This window comes from Aptenodytes patagonicus, chromosome Z (assembly GCF_965638725.1).
Source record: "Aptenodytes patagonicus chromosome Z, bAptPat1.pri.cur, whole genome shotgun sequence".
Taxonomy (NCBI): Eukaryota; Metazoa; Chordata; class Aves; order Sphenisciformes; family Spheniscidae; genus Aptenodytes; species Aptenodytes patagonicus.
The window spans coordinates 56,333,889-56,353,027 of record NC_134982.1 but is presented as its reverse complement, the minus strand read 5'-3'; the positions used below and the strand labels follow the sequence as shown (position 1 = coordinate 56,353,027).

The 19,139-nt window shown below is 44.1% G+C and overlaps 1 protein-coding gene across 4 annotated transcripts in view; it reads right to left on the bottom strand.

Moving 5' to 3' along the window:
- PSD3 (pleckstrin and Sec7 domain containing 3) overlaps nucleotides 1-19,139 on the bottom strand; it is a 106,026-nt gene that overhangs the window by 18,821 nt on the left and 68,066 nt on the right. For all 4 annotated transcript variants that reach the window (XM_076362999.1, XM_076363003.1, XM_076363002.1 and 1 more), the window contains 3 exons: nucleotides 12,729-12,772; nucleotides 3,995-4,188; nucleotides 1,424-1,494 (listed from right to left, as the gene is read on the bottom strand). In XM_076362999.1, coding sequence (XP_076219114.1) covers nucleotides 1,424-1,494; nucleotides 3,995-4,188; nucleotides 12,729-12,772 — 309 coding nt within the window. The remainder of the gene's footprint in view (nucleotides 1-1,423; nucleotides 1,495-3,994; nucleotides 4,189-12,728; nucleotides 12,773-19,139) is intronic.

Here is a 19,139-nt window from a genome sequence, read left to right as displayed (position 1 = left end):
TATTAATCCCCCCTCAAAGATCAAATAAAAAATTAATTCATGTGTTATGGACAAGGAGCCTTCTTACTTCTTAGGGAACCATGCAGTCTTTTCAGGTGAACACTGAAGTTGACTTATTTCAGGAATCAAAGCAGGTGACTCCATTTCACCCAGGAAAGGGCAAGTACAAACCTGCCATGAAAGCCACTTCAGTAAAATCTGAACCTGCTGCCAGCAAGAGGACCAGAGGGAAGGTTCAGCTGTGATTCAGCAGACTTGGTTCTAGTCTCTTGCACTGGCTTGGAGCATGTCACATCCAACTTTCAGCCCAAATCTTCCTTCCTAACTGCGGATTGTTTTGTCTGTTTCAGGATTTCAGTCCTCTCAAAAAGGTACTGCAACCAGAGCGTCCACCTTGTAAACCTCATGCTGTAAGAATTTGATCCAAACCACCCTCTTTCTTCTCAGAGACTATCCAGGTTGGCTCCAATGAAACCAACAACTTCAGAAAGCCACAGCAGGGGAGGAGGAAACAGCAGTATGCACTTGAACTTGCACTCCTGATAGTTGCAAAACACAGTGGAAATGTAAAAAGGCTTTCATAGAAGCATACTTCTACAATACAGGGCAGTCTGGACAAACACCACCTATTTCATGAATATTTCACCTATGCTGGGGGGGGGCAAAAAGCCTTAACAATCTCTTAGCTGCTACCATTTATTTGATTTTGACAGTTCTTACTCACATGTTGCACCTCATGTTCCAAGAGAATAGTTAAAACTCTACTATAATATATTTAAGCTTGCACCAAAAGACTTGAAGAGTTTCAGCTGACATTTTTTTTTTTTTTTGACTTCTTGCTGTCAGGAAGCAAAGTTTATTAGAAACCAGTGCCTCATCTTGCTTTGGGGTTAAAAAAAGTATCCTTTTATCCTTCAATTTTGCTATGGAGCAGAAGCTGCAGATTCCTACCAAGGCTAAGCTGCTGTTCAATTGTTTTGCAGCTGGTCTTGCAGGCATTGCAGAAAAGTATACTATGAAAAGACGAGAAAGGAGGACAGCCTTACAGGAGGGGAAGTCATACGTATGAAATGCAATGTTAAAAGCAGCCTAGAGGAATTAGTGCAAGACACAGAGAGATGATGCTGCCTTTGCTGGTGAAGCTGGCTATTTTTTTCAGCCGTGAGTGACAGCAATGGCATAAACTGGAATCGATAGGGTGCACATGTGGATGGGGACAATGGAACTGAACTTGAAAATGTGAAAAGGGGGAGGGTGTCATTGAAAGGATACATGCCCGAATATGTGTGTAAACAGGGTGGGGGGCAGAGAGAGCAGCTACACCGTGTGTTGGAGGGAAAGGAGCCTGGAGGTGGGCTGTGGGAGCAGAGAGGATGCTTTACCCTTCCTTAATTAGTTTCCAAAAGACAGTGATTTCCCCTACCTTCTGCAAGTACAGGACCGTTCCCTTCAGCACAGCATAAAAGGTTTTCCAGCCTCGCTTTCCCCGGGGAGCTGCAAAGAAAACAAATGAAAACCCATTTAACTCAGATCCATTTTTACACTTTGTCTAGGCAACAGGAGAGCTACATTAGTCCTGTGTTAAACCTCCTTTGTACTCTCCTTTTCAAAGGACAATGCAACTCAGCACAGTGCCTGCACATACCTGCTGTGTGAGAGAGTAATGAAACAGCCCTGACAACAGCCCTGGACTGGATCAGAAGGGAACAGCAGCAACGCAGAAAGCAGGCCAGAGAGATCCAGTCTTTGTGCTCTTGCAGGTAGGTGGACACTGCCCCTACACAGCTAGGTCTGAGCTCTGCACTGTGGCAGAGTTTTCAGAAGGAAACACCCTTTCTCCATGCCACAGCAGGCTGGCAGGCACTGCTCAGGACCAACGGGACACTGCTCAGAAAGCAGTGCCTCTCAAGAGCATCCTTCCCCCTTGCCACTGCTGCATACCCGAGTTGGCACTGAGTAGTCAGATGGCTTCTTCGTCCATTCCCCTCTTCCTGCAGCCGCAGGGGAAGCCAAAGAATAGAAAGGAGAAGGGAACCAAACAAAATCCTAAGGAAAAAAAAAATCACCCCTCAAGAAACCTAAAGTCAGTTAGAGGTTGAAGAATGTAACAGAGACAACATATCCAGCCCACAAATTCCTAGAAACAGGGGGCCGGGGCCAGGGGGTGGGGGGAAGAAGGGGGATTCAGCATGAAGGCTCCAGTTTTGAAATTCAGCTGCAATAGAGAAGGCACAGGCTGCACAGTCACAGTGCCAGAGACCAGAAGCCTGCATCTAAGCTCACTCTCCACCAAGCACGCACCACTGACCAGCATCCACTTGCCACTATACTGAAATTAATAACCTGTGCACGACTAAAGCATCACCCTTAGAAAGGCATCCCATTCTGATCTGAAGACAGCAAGTGATGGTGAAGAGGTTATTAGTCCATTGCTCTGGAGGTCAATCATTCTCGTCTCACGCGACAGGCCTTATTTCTAATTGCCATTTGTTCAGTTCAGCTTCCAGCCATTGGCCCCTGTTATGTCCTTCTCCTCTAGACTGCCTAAGTGCTTTAGCCCTCAGTATTCTTTTTCTGAGAAAATACATATAGCATGCTAGCACATCACTTCATTAGCAATCCCGCACGAGCTGATCTCTGCCCTGCAACAATTCCATTAGGAAATGAAATATGAGAAGGTCTAACTAACTTTACAGAAATTAGTTTCAATTTATTTGCAACTGTAAAGTCAGAATGTAACTTGTTTCAAGAGCTGCATGACAATGAGAGACAGACCTCTAAGACGTACAGAAACTTCTGAAAACATGGCCCTAATTACATTACTCATAAAAGGATTATCCCCAAAATGCCAACATCCAGTGTGCTGAATAATGAGCAATTCTGATTACTTATAATTAAAGAAATAATTTAATAAGGCAACTAGATACAATTATTTATTAAGGTTAAATAAACAGAAGTTTAATAAAGAGGAACCTATTCAGAGCATCCTGTCATCACAAAGAATGAGGTCAGTTTGATTTTGACATCTCTGTTTGGATTTAGCTGTCCAGCTGTCAGCCTCCAGCTTGAAAACACTGACCTCCAATTGTACCTTCTAAAATACACTAGCAAAACATGCGAACACCAAAGAGCTTAGCCCAGCTAGGAGAGAGTTGAAGTTACTGGTAACCCATCACAAAGTCAGACTTTGCCTTCAGGATTCAGCCCAAAAGCATGAACCATCACCAGCAATGATCACGGAAAATACAGATGCTCTGAGTAGCCCCTGCTGTTTCCAAGAACATCAATAGAAAAAAAAAACAAATTAAGATGTCCAAACAACAAAACACACACAGGCGAATCAGAAGCCCTCAATAATTAGTGCACCACAAATGGAAGTAGGACAAGAAGGAAAGAGGATAATTAAAGTAAGAGACACAGCAGAATTATTACAAAGAAGGGGCAGGGAGGAACAGCATAGCATAAATCTGGCTGTTACCAAAAGCTGCAGAACTTCATTGGGTATGTGACCCAAGGCTGGGAAAGTAGGGAAGGGAACGGTTACAGCACCTTCCAAGTAGAAATGAAGAACAGCCTTTCTTTAAAGATAGACCCAGAGGGGAGGGGAGGGGAGATTTGAAACAATCTGGTGTCACATAAGGAAAAGGAGAATTACCAAACTACTACGGAACAGCTACTGTAATTCACTTGGAATTGTTTTCTCTTCCGTAAACCATGAGATTAATTTTCTTTTAGCACAAAAGATTCACATTGCTTTGCTGTATCACATTACTTATTATGCTCATGCATTAGAGCTGCTGCAAATGGGACTGAACATTGTAAATCCTGGCCTAATACTGAGAGTGTGATAATCCAATTGCTGCGTTGTTTGTTATTGCTGCAATTTCCCCTAATGAAGCAGCACTATCTGCCTTGAGAAGCCCATGGGCTTATCGTAAGTGGCATTGTATGGAGATAACAAGAAAATGAGACGTTAAGAGTGAAAGATACTCACTTTTCTTTCCGTCCATATCTGCATGGCTTTTCCGAGCCAGAAATCCAGTTTTATACACAGCAGCATTGGGGTCATGAGGGATGTCCAGGAACGGGTTATTTGAGTTTCCAATTCGACTGACAGTCTTTGTCTGGTTCCCATTATCCTTTTCATCTGTACCATCTGAGTGAGACTTTTTTTTCTCTTCTTCATCCCTTAAAAAGCAGTGAAAACCAAGCATGAACAAGGGGCTGACCAGCAAAGTTTCATTTCAGTAATTCTTGCAAGCTCCTTGTCAAAGCATACCTCTCTGTTTATAGGGGGGGCCTATTCAGAGAGAAACCTAGACATGTACCAAAACATAGTCGGATTATAGCAAAGCTTCAGTTCACCTACTTCACCAGCACAGGACATAGGAGCCCCATTTTCAAAAAAGCCCGTTTCCCTCTTACAGTCTCAAAAGGCAGGATTTCAAGAGTGTTCTGAGTGCTAAAATGGGAAATATTTGCCTGCTGGGCTTTCCTGAAAAATCTCCAATTTCTTCATGAGTTCACATGTAGATGAAAAGAATTAGATTACTACAGATCACTGTGGCTTACCCCTTAACTTAGCATATGAAACACAGACTCTACCTCCTTTTCTTTATTTTCCCCCACAGACTAGCATAAAAGTAGTAATTTAAAAATAAAAACTACACTAGGTGAATTATGTTATCTGTATTTTAGAAACAAAATGCTGCTCAAAATGTTACTTATTAGGGCAATGTATTCAACACAGCTCTTGGGGACAACAATGCAACCTATTTCAGCAAGTCACAAGCATCCCCTGACTAATAAATGCCTTTTTGCTCATCACAGCCAAAGGCAAAAAGGACCAGGCAACCTAGAAAACAAAGGGTGTCCATCACAAGTGTAGGATGATGGTTTTCAGAGAACAACAGGCCACTGAATCTGGGTGGATGGTGTATCTGGAGGAACCACAGTTAGTGTCAGATTCCAGAGCAGCCCTGTGTCCTTTGAAGTCCCCACACATTCCCCTCCAGGTGACTGGGAAAGGTGTGTCAGGGAAGATGAAGGCTGTCATTGGAAAAGTCACGGTAGCAATGCTTCTCCTAAGACCAGCACCTGATTAAAAAAAAATCATTATCACTCGAGTGTAATGATGGCTAAGAGGGGAAGTGGACTTCAAGCTGCTGCATCTCACTGGACCCAGATGATCCGCAGAGAGAGCAAGCTCAGGCAGACCTTCCAATCACACGCATACGTTCAAAGGTGTGTATCAGATGAGGATTAGCAAGGCATATGTCAGTCCAAAAGCTCCTTTCAGGGCACACTGCAATGACCATCGAAAGAAATGTCCTCCAAGAAATGCAGGCTAGAGCGACAATCTGTTATCCTGACCTCTGCTGAAATGGTCTTCTGGGGAATAACTTAGTCTGAGGAGATACAAGGATAATAGACTGGTTTGACAACAAGGAAACAAAATCCTGAGATACAGAGGCTATATTAGTGAACTCAGCAGTGCCAGGGAATGTTCCCAGGCATTTGACTTTGATCACCTCATATTACTTTGTGCTTGGCACGGTCTTAGCCCAGCACACTCCCAATTTCCAGACACCATTTAGGAATCAACACAGCCAAGGACCACCCCAACAGGCAGTATAGAGACAAGCACCTTCTTTTGGAGGGTAAGACTTTTCAACAGTATGGCTACAGATGCTACACATCGACATTCGGCCTGAGAATCACACAAAGTTGCCAGACATTTAATTTCACTGTAGAGATACAGCCAAGGTGGTGCACCATACCATCATGGTGTTGTCTTGCAAGGTCTCCTGATAAAGAGGAACAAAACTTTTACCTGAAGACCTGATTCCTGCAAGGGAGAGCAGTCCTTGCATCTTTCAGCCTATTGATACGTGTTTTCCCACTGTAGAACAGACAGATCTGCAAAAAACTTTTTGTTGGTCAAAGCAATAAGGATTTCTTCATGCATGATTTGTTTGAAGCCCTCTCCCAATTGAAAAAGTGTAGGAATTTCTGACAGTTTTGATTGTCCCCATCCTTCCTGTGTCTACCATACTTACTAGCTGCTGGCAAGTCTGGACCATTGCGTGACAGGCATTTCTTAGATATGAGTCCATTCCAGGAGCAAAGTCAACACAAGTCTGTGGTACCTAATCCAGACTAAAATCTCTCCTAGGGCACAAGCACTCGGGCTGATTTGTCACATAGAAGTGCCTTGTGAATTCTGGGATCTCAGCCAAGGACACAGTGGATTTCTCCTTGTCAGCAGAGACCTCATGCAGTAAATGGCTTAGAATTTTTTTTGAATAAGCTATCTCCTTTGCAGCTATGGGAGCAAATTATCTTATACTGATCAACTGTCCTGTGGGAATGTACCAGTGCCCTTATCCAAGCAGCCACAGGTGTTGTGATGAGCAATCCTGGGGATCCTGGACACCACTAGCGCTAGGGGCAGTGCTCTCAAACTCAGCATCTCTGGGGCACCATTTAAACAGGAATTCTTCAAAAGACAAATGCAGACAGGGCAGACAAGGACAAAATGGCATCTGCTGTCATGACTACTGGTAGCACTGAACAAACCTTTAATTGGTCCTTTAATCTGTCATTGAAAATGGGACATCCTTGAGTCTCAGAAGTCTCGGGCACTTGTGAGAGCTGAGTGCTCTGACAAGATGCATGAGGTCTAGATGCACGAGCCAGTCTGTAAGATGCAACGAAAGGAACCAGAGAGGCAAGGGAGACTCATTACAGAGAACAAGAAATGGATGAACAGCTGAGAAAATAGAACTAAAAGGAGACTCCATCTCCCTCTGATCTTGAATATGAAACACCAGTGGAAATAAAACCAGGGGATCTGGGACCCACTTCTTCCAATACTTCATGTTGCTTCAGTGGTCAAGCACAAGAAGAAAGCAGGACAATTGGGAGGAGTTTCAAAGTAGCAAAACCGTTCAGGTATTAGCCTTTGCTTACATACCCTCCAAAGTTGGCTGAATAGATAGGTCCTGGATAGGCTTTATCAAGGATGTAACAATTTGAGCTTACTCCTCACCAGCCTTTAGGGTACGGTTGTAAGAAGGAAAAGCTGCAGAAAATTCACCTGGCCTCTGGACACATACACCTGAAAACTGATCTTTGTTTGAAACCCTAGCCTGTGAGGGGTGCAACTACTTCCTCATCCTCAGATGGCTCTCACAGATGATTCAAGTCCTCTAACATCCCCAGCGTGAAGGCCTCCAGTGATGCAGAGGTAAGAGTCAGTGGGTAGTGTCTCTGTGCAGGTATGTTCAGAGTCACGGATCTAGTGTCACACAGGCAGAGCTCAGGTCCTTGTCAGGGGCAGGCTCGGTGCCTCTCCTTTCCATTTGGTACAGGAAATAGCACAATCCTTGTGCCTTTGGGGAAAAAAAAACCCACGTTGGTTCCAACACACATTTCATTAGCAAAACATCATCACGAGGGTCCACTTCGGTTTGCAGAAGTCTTAAGAGATTTTCTGTCTTTGATCAGCAGAGGGAGATCATTCCTGGCTCTGGGTCTGGAAGCGATTCCTCTGGTGACCCCTCTCTGACGACTGAAAGGGGCTGATGGCTGTGAACCCTCTTGTAGGCCCCACTTTCCATCCACGGAAACTGGGACCTACTAGAGTCTCTGCTCTGCAGCGTACTGGTGACAAGAAAAGCCTACCACCTGTAGAAGTTCTCCAAGACTCTGCTTACAGCACGTGATATTTGCAAGGTTTCCCAAAACAAAGGAGCTTCAGTTCCACCTCCCTTAGCTTGTCTCTTTGGAAAAGGACCTGCAGACAGAGCAGTAACCAGGGCACCGGCTGCCCACATGAAGCAGCACACCAAAGCCAGAATCTGCTTGCTCTATCACTTGAAGACACAGCATTGAGACAGCAGTGTTTTACTTCCCAAATGCACAATCACTGACAACCAGAAGGAGTTTGCCTCTTATTCTTACACACGTAGATTTGAAACACATGCAAAAATGCAGATGTTGCCATTTTGGTGAAGAAATATATTTTTGCTTCTCCCCAAAAAGACCCTATACAAGAAAGTCCCATTTTTGTCTTCTGGGAGAAAACCACCATCTGGTTCTCTCAGTAACAAAAACATTTCTGTATGCTCTACAGTCTGATTTGAGGCTCTGCCTTGGAAAACTTTGAAGTCACTAAGCTGGAAAGACAGGGTCAAGCCCTTCATTTTCAAAAGTCTGCTTCGTCTCTGCATTTGTTCAAATAGAAAACTTACATGACACAGCAAAAGGCTGGGTTTATCCATTTAAAAATTGGCATTTAAAGAAAATATTCAGGTTTGTAACATACAATTATATGAATCTGTGGAACTGATAGCAACTGTATTAGGACTTGAGAAACCAGTGGAGAGAAGTTTTGGCATCTTTCCCAAAGGGAGGAGAGAAGAAAGGAGAGCCAGGTGTTTATCACCTGACCCCTCTCTAAAACCAATCATGAAGTTGCAAACAGGAAACATCCTAGAACTTGGGAGACAAAGAGTTAATTATAACGGGGAGCAATTTCTGGGTTTGACTGAGAAAAAGGTGAGCTTCAGCACGGACGCCTTTATAACCACCCCAGTCTCAGCATCACAGATTGCCATGAAACACAGAAAGGATTTGGCAGTGCCCCTTTCACACCATCACTGTCTCAAAGACCTATTTTGTTTTGGCTGGAAGGAGAGGATTTTTCAGTGCAGTCCACAAAAACAAAAAAGAATATACTGTGTCCATATCTAAACTTCTCTGGAAAGAAAACTATATCATCAACTAGTCAAAAAACAAGTGATTCTCCTGAAAACGACACTGTCCTGCTGAGGGAAAGCTTTCAGGATACAACTGGCTCAAATGCAGCCATTTGTTCTTTGCAATTTTGTAAGCAGCATTTTGGGATTTCATATGTTAATTCTAGATCACTATTCAGCCTATTTTAAGATGATGATTTTATTCTTCCTATCACCTTCAACATGAAGTAGACATAATATTACAAACAATGGAGAACAATAATGTTCACCAACACATTTCCATGTAGACATCATGCAAGCAACATATTTAGCTCTGGCGCCTTTGAAAACAAATTAATCTTTCTTCTTCAGCTTAAAGCTGACGATGATTGGTGCAAAAGCCAAAGGATGAGAAACATCTACAAAACCTGAGCCATAATATTATAGACAATGGGACTGAAGGGATGTTAAGAGGTCAGCTAATCCATCTCTTTACCTCTAAGGCTGGATCTACTCTTCCTAACCCATTCCGGACAGAACAACTGGTTCACAAAAACCTCCAATGAAAGCACTTCCATAGCTTGCTCAGGCAAACTTGTGCCCTCGTTTAAAAGGCTTATTGCTAGGAAGCTTTTTTTAATGTTTAACCCAAACTTCCCTTCTTTCAAATTTAAGCCCATCCACAACAGGTGTGAAGAATAATTCACATCCTTCTCCTCTAAGACAGCCTTTACACACTGAAAAAAATACAACCAGGTCCCTCTCCTCAGTGTTCCCTTTTCCACCTAAACAAACCCAACTCTTAATCTCACCGCTCATGTTCACAGGATCTTGAATTCATTTCATCTTACGGGTGAAGAACAGGGTTTGTCAGGGTTGAAGAACAAGGGTTTACCATTCGAATATGAAAAAATCTCATTGAAATATCAAGTCCCTCAGAGAAATTTAAGCAGCATGAGAAATTACGACACAATTATTGGGGCTACATGCACTCCTGGGGTGGTTCCAGTGACCTCGGCACACTGAAAACAGGATGCATTGGACTAACTGGATGAAACTGCACGTGGCTTCACTGCAGTCAGTAGGAACTTCTGCCAATTACTTCAGTGAGGTCCGATCACTACTTAGTGCTTCACTTGCTGTTCCAAGAAATGAACCGCAGTCCAACAGACAGGAGAGATCTAGAACTGTAAGCAGTAGAGAGGAAATATGGAATGGGACAAAAGACAGAATAATCATATTTCTGATGGTTAGTTTTCCCATACTGCTTTTCTCTTTTCTCCCAGGATGCTGAACAACAAGGCAGGCAAGAAGAAACGGCAAGCAAAGTAAATGGCACGCCAAGTAAATGGCAGTATGTTTTCTGGCAGTTCTATTGTGAAAAGTAACCAAAAAATTTGGGCGGTGCAGTGCGGAGTAAGAGTGTGCATTCAGGATCCCACATTTACCAGTTCAGGGTAAATTCAAGGTCAGATCTGTTTATTTTACAGATCATGGTATGTAATTAGCTTTTAACCTTTTGGAGAACTTGAACCTGGAACTACTGCAGAAAAAGAACTGTAATGCAATTCTCTCTTCCAGAGCTGTACTCGTGCTTCCCTGTTCATAAAGGATAAACAAATACTCCTGCTGTAAGTCTCTGGAGCACATCTGCTGATTAAGGTGCCACTTCTCTTGGCTACAAAATTGGAATCAATGGTAGCCTTTTCTTTCTGTGGGCTTTGGATCAGACTGTAGTTCTACTGGAAATGAACAGCAAACCATTTAGGATAATGACACACCTAGATCACAACTAATAAGATTAAGGATCATGTAGCAGTCTTCCCCCATCTTACGTACTGCTGTTACCCTCTCCTGCCTATGGATTTACTGACAGTCATTAATCCACCAAATAATGTACTGCCAGAGAAGCTCTTAAGCTGTTGCTTAGCTCATGAGAGAGAGTCTTAGATCCTCAAAGGGATTCTGGCTGGAGGAAAGGGATTCCTTCAACATGCCAGCATCACGAGGGAGCTTATTCTGGGTTTTGCAGCCCTATTTCCACCTTTGCCTTACCTCCCTCCCACTTCTTCCCCTGCCAACTGCATCAGAGAAGCAAAGGGATGCTCTTTGGAAAGGAGAGAGGATCTTCCTCAGTCCCATCACAGCAAAACTGATCATGTCCCCTTCCTATCCACCTTTCTCTGCAGATCACCACAGCAGAGCAAGAGAGTGATGTGCCTCCTCCCTCTAGCTCAGGCAGTCCTGGAGCTCCTTGGGGCAATTACTTTACACCAACCACAGATCTCTGTAAAAGTGAGGAGAGACATCCTCACGCTCCCTCTTCCAGCCAGCACTCTCAGCCCTAAAGGCACAACCTCTTTGACTATGCCCAGAATGAGCTTTGTTTTCCAGGCTTTTCATAGCCTGGAAAGTAATTGTCACATCAGCTCCACCTATCTGTCTGAGTTTCAGATTGGAATGGACAATTGGCCACTTTGAGCATTCTGCTGGGAGAAAGTGGCTTTACACCCACATCCCAAAGCTTTATTTAAGGAGGATTCTGATTTCTCCCTTTCCCAGCCTGCTTGCAGTTTTTCCCCAAATAATTCATTAGCAAGGGATATGGACTGGACTGTGTAAATGCTGAAGCAATTACTACCTATACAGGAGCAAACTATCTCATAAATCACCTTGACTGAAGCTCGTGGGAGCAGAGCCAGGCATGAGCCAGTTCCCACCTGGAGGCTGCCCAGTATTAGACATGGTATGATCTCTTGCCAAGAACTGGAGGGAAATTCTGCCATCAAGAAAGTCACATAATGGATTCTGCTGGGTCTAAAGTACCTGTGAGAGAGTGTCTTGCAAATAGCTCTGCTGTTGTGACATGTAAGATTCCCACAGTGTATTCCAGGTCCAAGACATGGTCTTGGAAAATGTCTCCCACCATGCTGCTTATGATGCTCATCAGAGATGGCACTTCTTGGTGATTCCTCTTACCAGCACACCTTCCTCACTACTCTGACAGTATCTAACACACTTCTGAACAGGGGCTGCAATCCCAGTTGGGACCAGCAGGCCTTGCAAGTCAGGATGCACACCCTGACAAGAAATTAGTTTGCAGATGATGAACTTAAAACAAGGAAGATCAGAAGCCAATGGGCCTGCAAGACCTATGGCAGTTGTTAGGACTTCTAGCACAAAAGGTGCAAGAGCATGCATCCCAGACATACATTGTTCTCAAGAAGGTGAGGTTTCAGATATGTAAATCCATGCAGGTAAACATCTTGTACAGCCAAAATAGATAAAAGACATCATTCTTTTATTTTACACTGAAATCCACTGTTCTGCAAGCAGCAAAATCTAAAGCAGACCCTTCTACTCTGCTGGCATACCTAGACCACATAAAACCTAAGCACAGAGAAATGTCAGTTTAACACAATCAGAAATTGAAGCTCTTTCTTGTCTGCAGTATTTCCATAGTTAACAAGTGTTAGCCTGTCGAAAGCACCTGAACTACAGGGGATATCAGACTTTGTCCAATTTATCATCTTTCATATTATGTTGTTGTCAAGTTATCCATGGTTAATCAGGAGACAAACCAAGACAATAAACCAACAGCAGGAAACTCAATCCAAGACGTGTGTTTCTATTCAGTGTTTCTGACACAATGTACTGAAAGATAAAGGGAGAAGTCAACTTCTGTTTTATTTATGCAGTCATAGAACAATGGAGGATTTAATTTCTCTCTTTTCAGGCTGAAGTTTCCTACTAAATGAAACATCCTTTTTCCTTACAAATGCAGTTGGCTCCTACCAACAACTCCCCTTGCTGGAGAAACAGATGAGGCAGTATTGCCAGGTCATTCATTAACAGAAAAGCAAGCTCATTATGTACACTGGCTATCTTCTAAAGGCTTTGGAGCCCACTCAGATGGTGACACACAATGTATAAACAGATTACTACACAGGTACTATTTTTAAACTAATTTCTATGCAGTATACTTACACTGCCCACTCCAGCTTCTCATTCTTGATTGAATTGTAGAGGGCCTGCAAAGGGAGAGAAATGAGACTGGATTATTGTTTGACCCCTGCTACACATACATTAATATGCTGAGGAAAATTACCTAACTAATACCAGCAAGCGAGCTGTCTCTGATCAAGGCAGTACCATATCTGTTCATGGTAACGCAAAAGTCTTGAGCAGAAATCTCATCTAAGCTAAAAATACCAGAATGCAGGGTTTGAGATTACAGTCATTTTCTCAAGCAGGATTTTGGGTTTTGTGGTTTGCGTTTTTTTTTTTTTTTTAAATAACCCTGTTAAGTTTGCAAAAGCCACAAGACTACAGCCTTGAAATCCAAGGTCCAATTTAGTTCCTGATAGTCAGTGAGATTTTTTTTGTCACTGACTTTAATGGGGCCAAGATTTCACCATATGGGCTTATCTGTAAAACTATGCCAGAATAGCTACCCAAAGCTCCTGAGCCCCACAGACACCTGAATGCTTCCCCAGTCACACACCCAAACATAAACATGTTCCATTTCTAAGTGCAAAACAGAAAATTAATGATATGCAGCCTTCATACTTGAAGATCAATGTCTTGGACTGCTGCCTGCTAACATTGTTACTCTTTCAATTCATAGGAAAGATGACAGTAGGTTCGACACCAAAGGTCACAATTCTGTTGTTGATACCCGCCTGCGAAGAAAAGGGTCTGGAGGCTGACTTAAGCCTGGGTGGATATCAGACAGTTGGGATGGATTTCTTTTGAGAGGGAGTAGGTACATCACTTGGATAAGTGTGTCTGATTTCAGCCCTCCAGTAGCTGATGCATACAATGGATAAATGCCTGCTATTACTACAAGCTAATGGAGTTCTTCAAATAGGCCACTTGACTCAAGTGAAGTATTTTGGTATGGAATGTCCCTGACTCTCGCACTTATAATCCACATTTGTAATTTACCTTATATACATAGCTAGATTTACTCTCTCTGGCACATAACTCCTACACAGCCTCAAAATATGTTAACGTGTAGAAGAACTGTTGATGCACATGATTACCAAAAAGTAGCACATCAAGTATGAACAAGCCTGAAAAATCACATACTATAATAGCTATGACACACTCAACAGAAACATTAGCATTTAAATAGCCTTAACTCTGACCCAAAACAAAATAATTTGGAAAACTGAAGAGTTGAAACTAGTCTTGTGCATATGCCACAGCTAAACTTGCAACGAGAATCCCATGAGCATATCCCATGCTCATCCTGTGATCCACTGGCTCCTTTCCAAATCTTGCAAGATGTATTTGAAGATCCTTAATATTCAGCTCTGTGAAAATCTGGCTCAACTGAACGATACACAAGCAGGTCAAACATACTGGTACAGTTCGCCTCACGCTGATGCTACACATGCAACAACTTTTAGTCACAGTGTACCATAAAAGTAGGTTTCTCAGAGCAACAGAACAGATATGACCACCAGGAGGAATCATCCCACATCCTACTTACCCTGAGCTAGCAGAGAGAGGTCCCCACTGCTAACAGGGCTTTGCTGTGCTACTCACAGCAACATGATGAAATATTTCCAACTCTGGAGTTTTCACTGTCTATTTCTATTTATCCTATCTTCACCAAACTTGAAGCTCCTGTATAAGGAGCTCTGATCCAAAGGCAAACAGCTAGACAAAGGTGAAGGAAAAGGTATTGCTGGCAGTTTGTAGGCACTTTGCTTAATTTTCAGGTGAGAGCTATCAAGAGATTTTAAGACCACCCTGCAGGAAGAAAGCAAAAGAAAGGGCTAACATTTCTCCTACCATGCAGCCAGCAGTCCAGCAGAATTAGACACACCTCCATTTTTCTGCACAAGCTGATGCTGACACTGATTCCCTGGGGCCACCCAGTATTTTCTATTAGAAGCCACTATGTTTCTAATGATTTGACCAAAGCCCCCCTCTTATTCATTGACTTGTCTTTTTCTTCCTACTACGATTAAACTATCTTAAATTTTGAGCCAGAAAACTACTTCCACATATAAGGCAAAGAGGCTGCATTTTTTCCCCAGTTACCTCCCCATTTTTTCAGAAGCAGCGTTTTTTTCCCCAGCTGGTTAGATGAGCTTTTGAAATGTAGCAAAAACCTGGCTTGGGGTATCAGAAATGCCTTTTGCTGCTCTCTGGCCCAAATGCCTACAAGATTGGGTCATGACCTCTGAAAATGAACACCTGCCCTGTGCAGTACTGCTTTTTACGGGATTTTGCTGCTAAGGAAGTCTCTAGGGATCACTACAGCTGAAAGCAGGACATACAAAAGCAGCACTCCAGATTGGTGCGGGAACAACAAATGCCCCAGGCTTGTGCCTTGTGGAAAGTGACATGTGTTTGTCCCGATCTTTACTAATGAGCCAGACTCCATCTTCCTTCTTTAGGGAGTAACAGACACCAACCCAGTCGTATGGCATACATCTGACGAAGGACCGAGTGTCTCCCATAAAGCATCAAATATAGCCTCTCAGAAAGTCTCTGCTATTCACAAAAATGAAAAGAGAAAACCCCAGAGAGTATCCGCAGCCTGGGCAGCTGTATACAGGGCATGTTCGGTGTCTCTACCAAGAGTGTTCAGTGAGACCTCAGTGAGCAGACCTCTCAAGGGATGGAGATACGTAAGTTTTCATGCCTGCCCCCCAACCCACCTCTCTGGCAGACTGCTGCCAGGCTGCGCACTCGCCGCCGTACTCACCAGCCTTTTAGAGCTGCTTTATGTTCCTTCTTCAAAGCAATTTAAGCTTTAACATTTTCCTGATGTCTACTGGGCTCTCGCATGATCTGGAGAAGAAAAATTTCCTCCTCCCATGTTTTGCAACTAGTAGCAGACGTGTACAGCCCAGCACCTGCTCTATCATTTATTTCATGGCTGTTTCCCAAGGCCCTGATTCAGACAGCAGCTCTTTTCAGCAGACATTTTTCTAGAGTATGATTAAATCAAACAAACTTGGAGACAAGCACTAAATTGCAACAAAGCTGATCAGAGATTATGGCAGGGACATGACTTTCACTGTACTTAACTAGCTGCAAGGACAGGTTTTATTATCTCATGTTTTCTCTCTGGGAAATGGAAAAAACCCAAAGCTCTGATTTAAAGTACTCTTACAGTTTGACAACAATCACAGCTTCTTACCTGCTAGCCTGGGAAGTGCTTGGCAAATTTGCTATCTAAGCCAGAAAACTGGAGGCTGGACCACAGCAGGGAATGCCAGAACGAATATTGCACAGGTCTCATCTTTGAAGCTGGACAGATACCGCTTGGAAAGGGGAGAGACTTCCTATCTCTTTCGGCACCCAAGGCTACTGTAGGTAGGATCCAAACCCCAAGCTACCGACTACTCAACAGTATCCAACTTCACTGCTTCAACTCTTAAGCTTTATTACACAGACCGCAAAAACCTACTCCTTACAGCTTTCCCTTTTCTGAGAATTGCTCATCTCTGGGTCCACCACACCTGAGGCCCAGCACTGCTCTAAGCTCCCTGGAGAAACAAATGCAGTTTTGAAGGGAGAATAAAAGAAATTAACTGCTGCATAAAACAGAATAGCAGGCAACATCCTAGTCACCTTCCTTATTTTAACTCCAATGCTGTTTCCTACAGCTCCAATTTGACCCTTAGCAGACTGCAGTATAAAAAAAACCAATGTGATTTGTTATGTATTCATGGGATTTGTTTGTATTTGTTCATAAACTGGGCAAGAAACTTACACTTTCTTTTCTAAGTGGAAGCCTGTAACTCTGTAAGAAGCTGCTGAATTCCACCCCATTTTCCCTTTGGTAAGAAGGTAGGTCAACTAAAAATCCAGATTTTCACAAGCTCGCACCAGTTGGTACTTTTATTCCAATTGGAAAGAGAAGCAAAACTATGCAGGGAGTGCTTCTAAAAACTCCTGTTTATTTTACAAAGCTGCCAAGGAAAAAAAAAAGGTCACTCACTGGCCTCACCTCCCTCAAAACCTTGTCACATGCACGAACTATTGGACCCATTTAAACAGGCTGCCCTTGGCACCTGCCAACCATGCTGTGACTCAGTCTCTGCATGCAGAAGCAGTGAACAAAAGAAAGGCACAACCAGGTGTGCACACAGGCACAAAGACGTAACGAATTACCCAGATACTCATTGCGGTAAATCATCTAGGTAACAAGTAGGCACGGGGTCCCCAGAGCCTGGCCAGCAGGGTGCAAGGGGTCCTGGGGCACTGTGCGAGCCCTTCCCTCAAAAGGCAACATAGGGCTGGCTCTTGAAGCAGACTACTGACTTTCTGTACACACTAGCCCATCCAGAAAAGCCTGCCAAGAAGGAAAGGAATACACCGCAGGGATTTCTTATACCTGCTCTGTGCACAAAACAGAAGGAGCCAGAAATGCCTGCCGTGAGCAGGTAAACAGGCAAATCCAAAAGCGAGCTCAGAGAGCCAGCAGGATTAGCCAGACTGTCTTCTCCATTTCTTGTTTCCCAGGCTCTCTGCTCACACCCAGTACCACCCTGATTTCTGGAGTTGTTGTTGGGGGAATGACCATCTGACCATTACAGGAGATACCCCGGGTGGCTTTTGCAGTCCCCAGGACAGGGGTGCACTTGTGCCCTCTGACCCAGGCCCCTGCCACCCTCCCCTGCAGCCACTGTCAGAAGGAGCCCTGCCTGGGGACATTTCTTCTTCACCTCCAGCTGGTAGTGGCACAGTTGATCCCAGGCAGCCAAGGAAGCCCCAGTCACACCTCTGGGCAAAGACGTGCTCAGTCTTTGCAGTCAGAAGTGCTCAGTCAGAAGTTCAGCATCTCCCCCTGTCACTCAGCACCGGTCCGTCAGCTCTGCCCCTGGAACCACAGCAGTCAGCCAGCCACCAGCCCCAGCTCCCACCAAATGTGGTTTATTGGAGGGAGGAAAAGCAACAAAAGTAGCAGAACCCTACAAAAATAAAACAGGTTACAGAGGCAACAGATACCAGACATCGCAGGTGTGTCTGCATGCAGTCCTGATAGGTGTTAATGTGCCCATCCTTTGGACCCGAGTGTGTCTCTGCATCCTTGTCTTCTGCCAGGTTTGGATGGGGTGCAACACATTGCTGTATACCACTCCCGCTTTGCTGTTCAGGTAATTACCTGAAGGTTGACCCTCCCCCAGAACTCTTGCTTGCATACAGATCTACAATACTTCACCATCTCCTATTTGCCACCCTCCCCCGAAATCCACATCTTGAAATTTTCTCCTCTCCTCATGCATGGATCTGTAACACCTGGTGAGGCGACGATAAGGGCTCTGATCACTGAGTGCCTGTAGCTCAAAGGCAGGCTCAAAGCCCACATGTCCCTGATGTCTCACGCGTTTTCCCCCTTCTGACGAGCAAGGATGCCAGAGTAGTACCCCAAGAAGCCCGTGGGTTAGTGCACGGCATGGCATGTCTGCTGATATCACTCTCAATTTCAAATTCCACTGGTTTGTACAACAAACGTTCTTCTAACAAGCCGGTATACATTATTCATAAAACAGCACAGAGCTGTTCAGCAGCATATGGAACTGATGAATGTTGTTTTGGTGTGGGTGGAGATAGGGTTGATAGGAATGTTTTAGGGGGAAGGAAAGGAGATCATTTCACCCAGGGAATTTCAAGTGCGTCACCAACTGGAGGAGAACATTTCTAAGAGAAACTCCGTTAAAAATCTGGTTTGTATGGAGAAGGGCGGGGGGAGGGGGAGAAAGAAAAAAGGAAGGAAAGATTGTGCCAGATACATCATCATAAAACAGAAAAGGAGCTGGGGCTCCTGAGAGCTGAGAAATTAACGCCACACAAGAAATGCATCCTCTGTAAAATTGATACATGGGGGTTGCTAGAAAAGATTTGTTCTGTACTTGCTGGAGTGTTTCATCAGTGTGACTGGTAAAGGCAGCATACTGAATTATTATGGGTGAACAGAGAAAAGGCTAGAGAAGTGTTTCTTGACAGCGGAGCACCTACACAGCCTATTTCAGAAATTGTTTTATTGGCCCTGTGCATTTGCAGGCAGGACAGGCACAGGCACTCTGCAATTCAGCCCATGGCTGCGGGAAAAGAGAGTCTGTCGGGAAGAGAGACTGCTGAGCATGCGGGGTCACACGGACGATCCTAAGGTCCTCTGACTCACCTTGCATGCAGCCTGGGTTTCAGCCTACTCTCCCAAGAACAACAGTACATCAATTCACAGTATCCTTTTCGCAGGTTCTCCTGCTGGCCTGAGGCTGTGATACCTCCCTATAATACACACCCGGGATGCATCACCTTAGTGGAGCCTGTATACTTACAGGTGCATGTGTGTATATACACGTGCACAGAAGCACTACCTGATGTTTTTCAAGATGATCGGTCCTTGGGCTACCTAGCTTCTTTGAC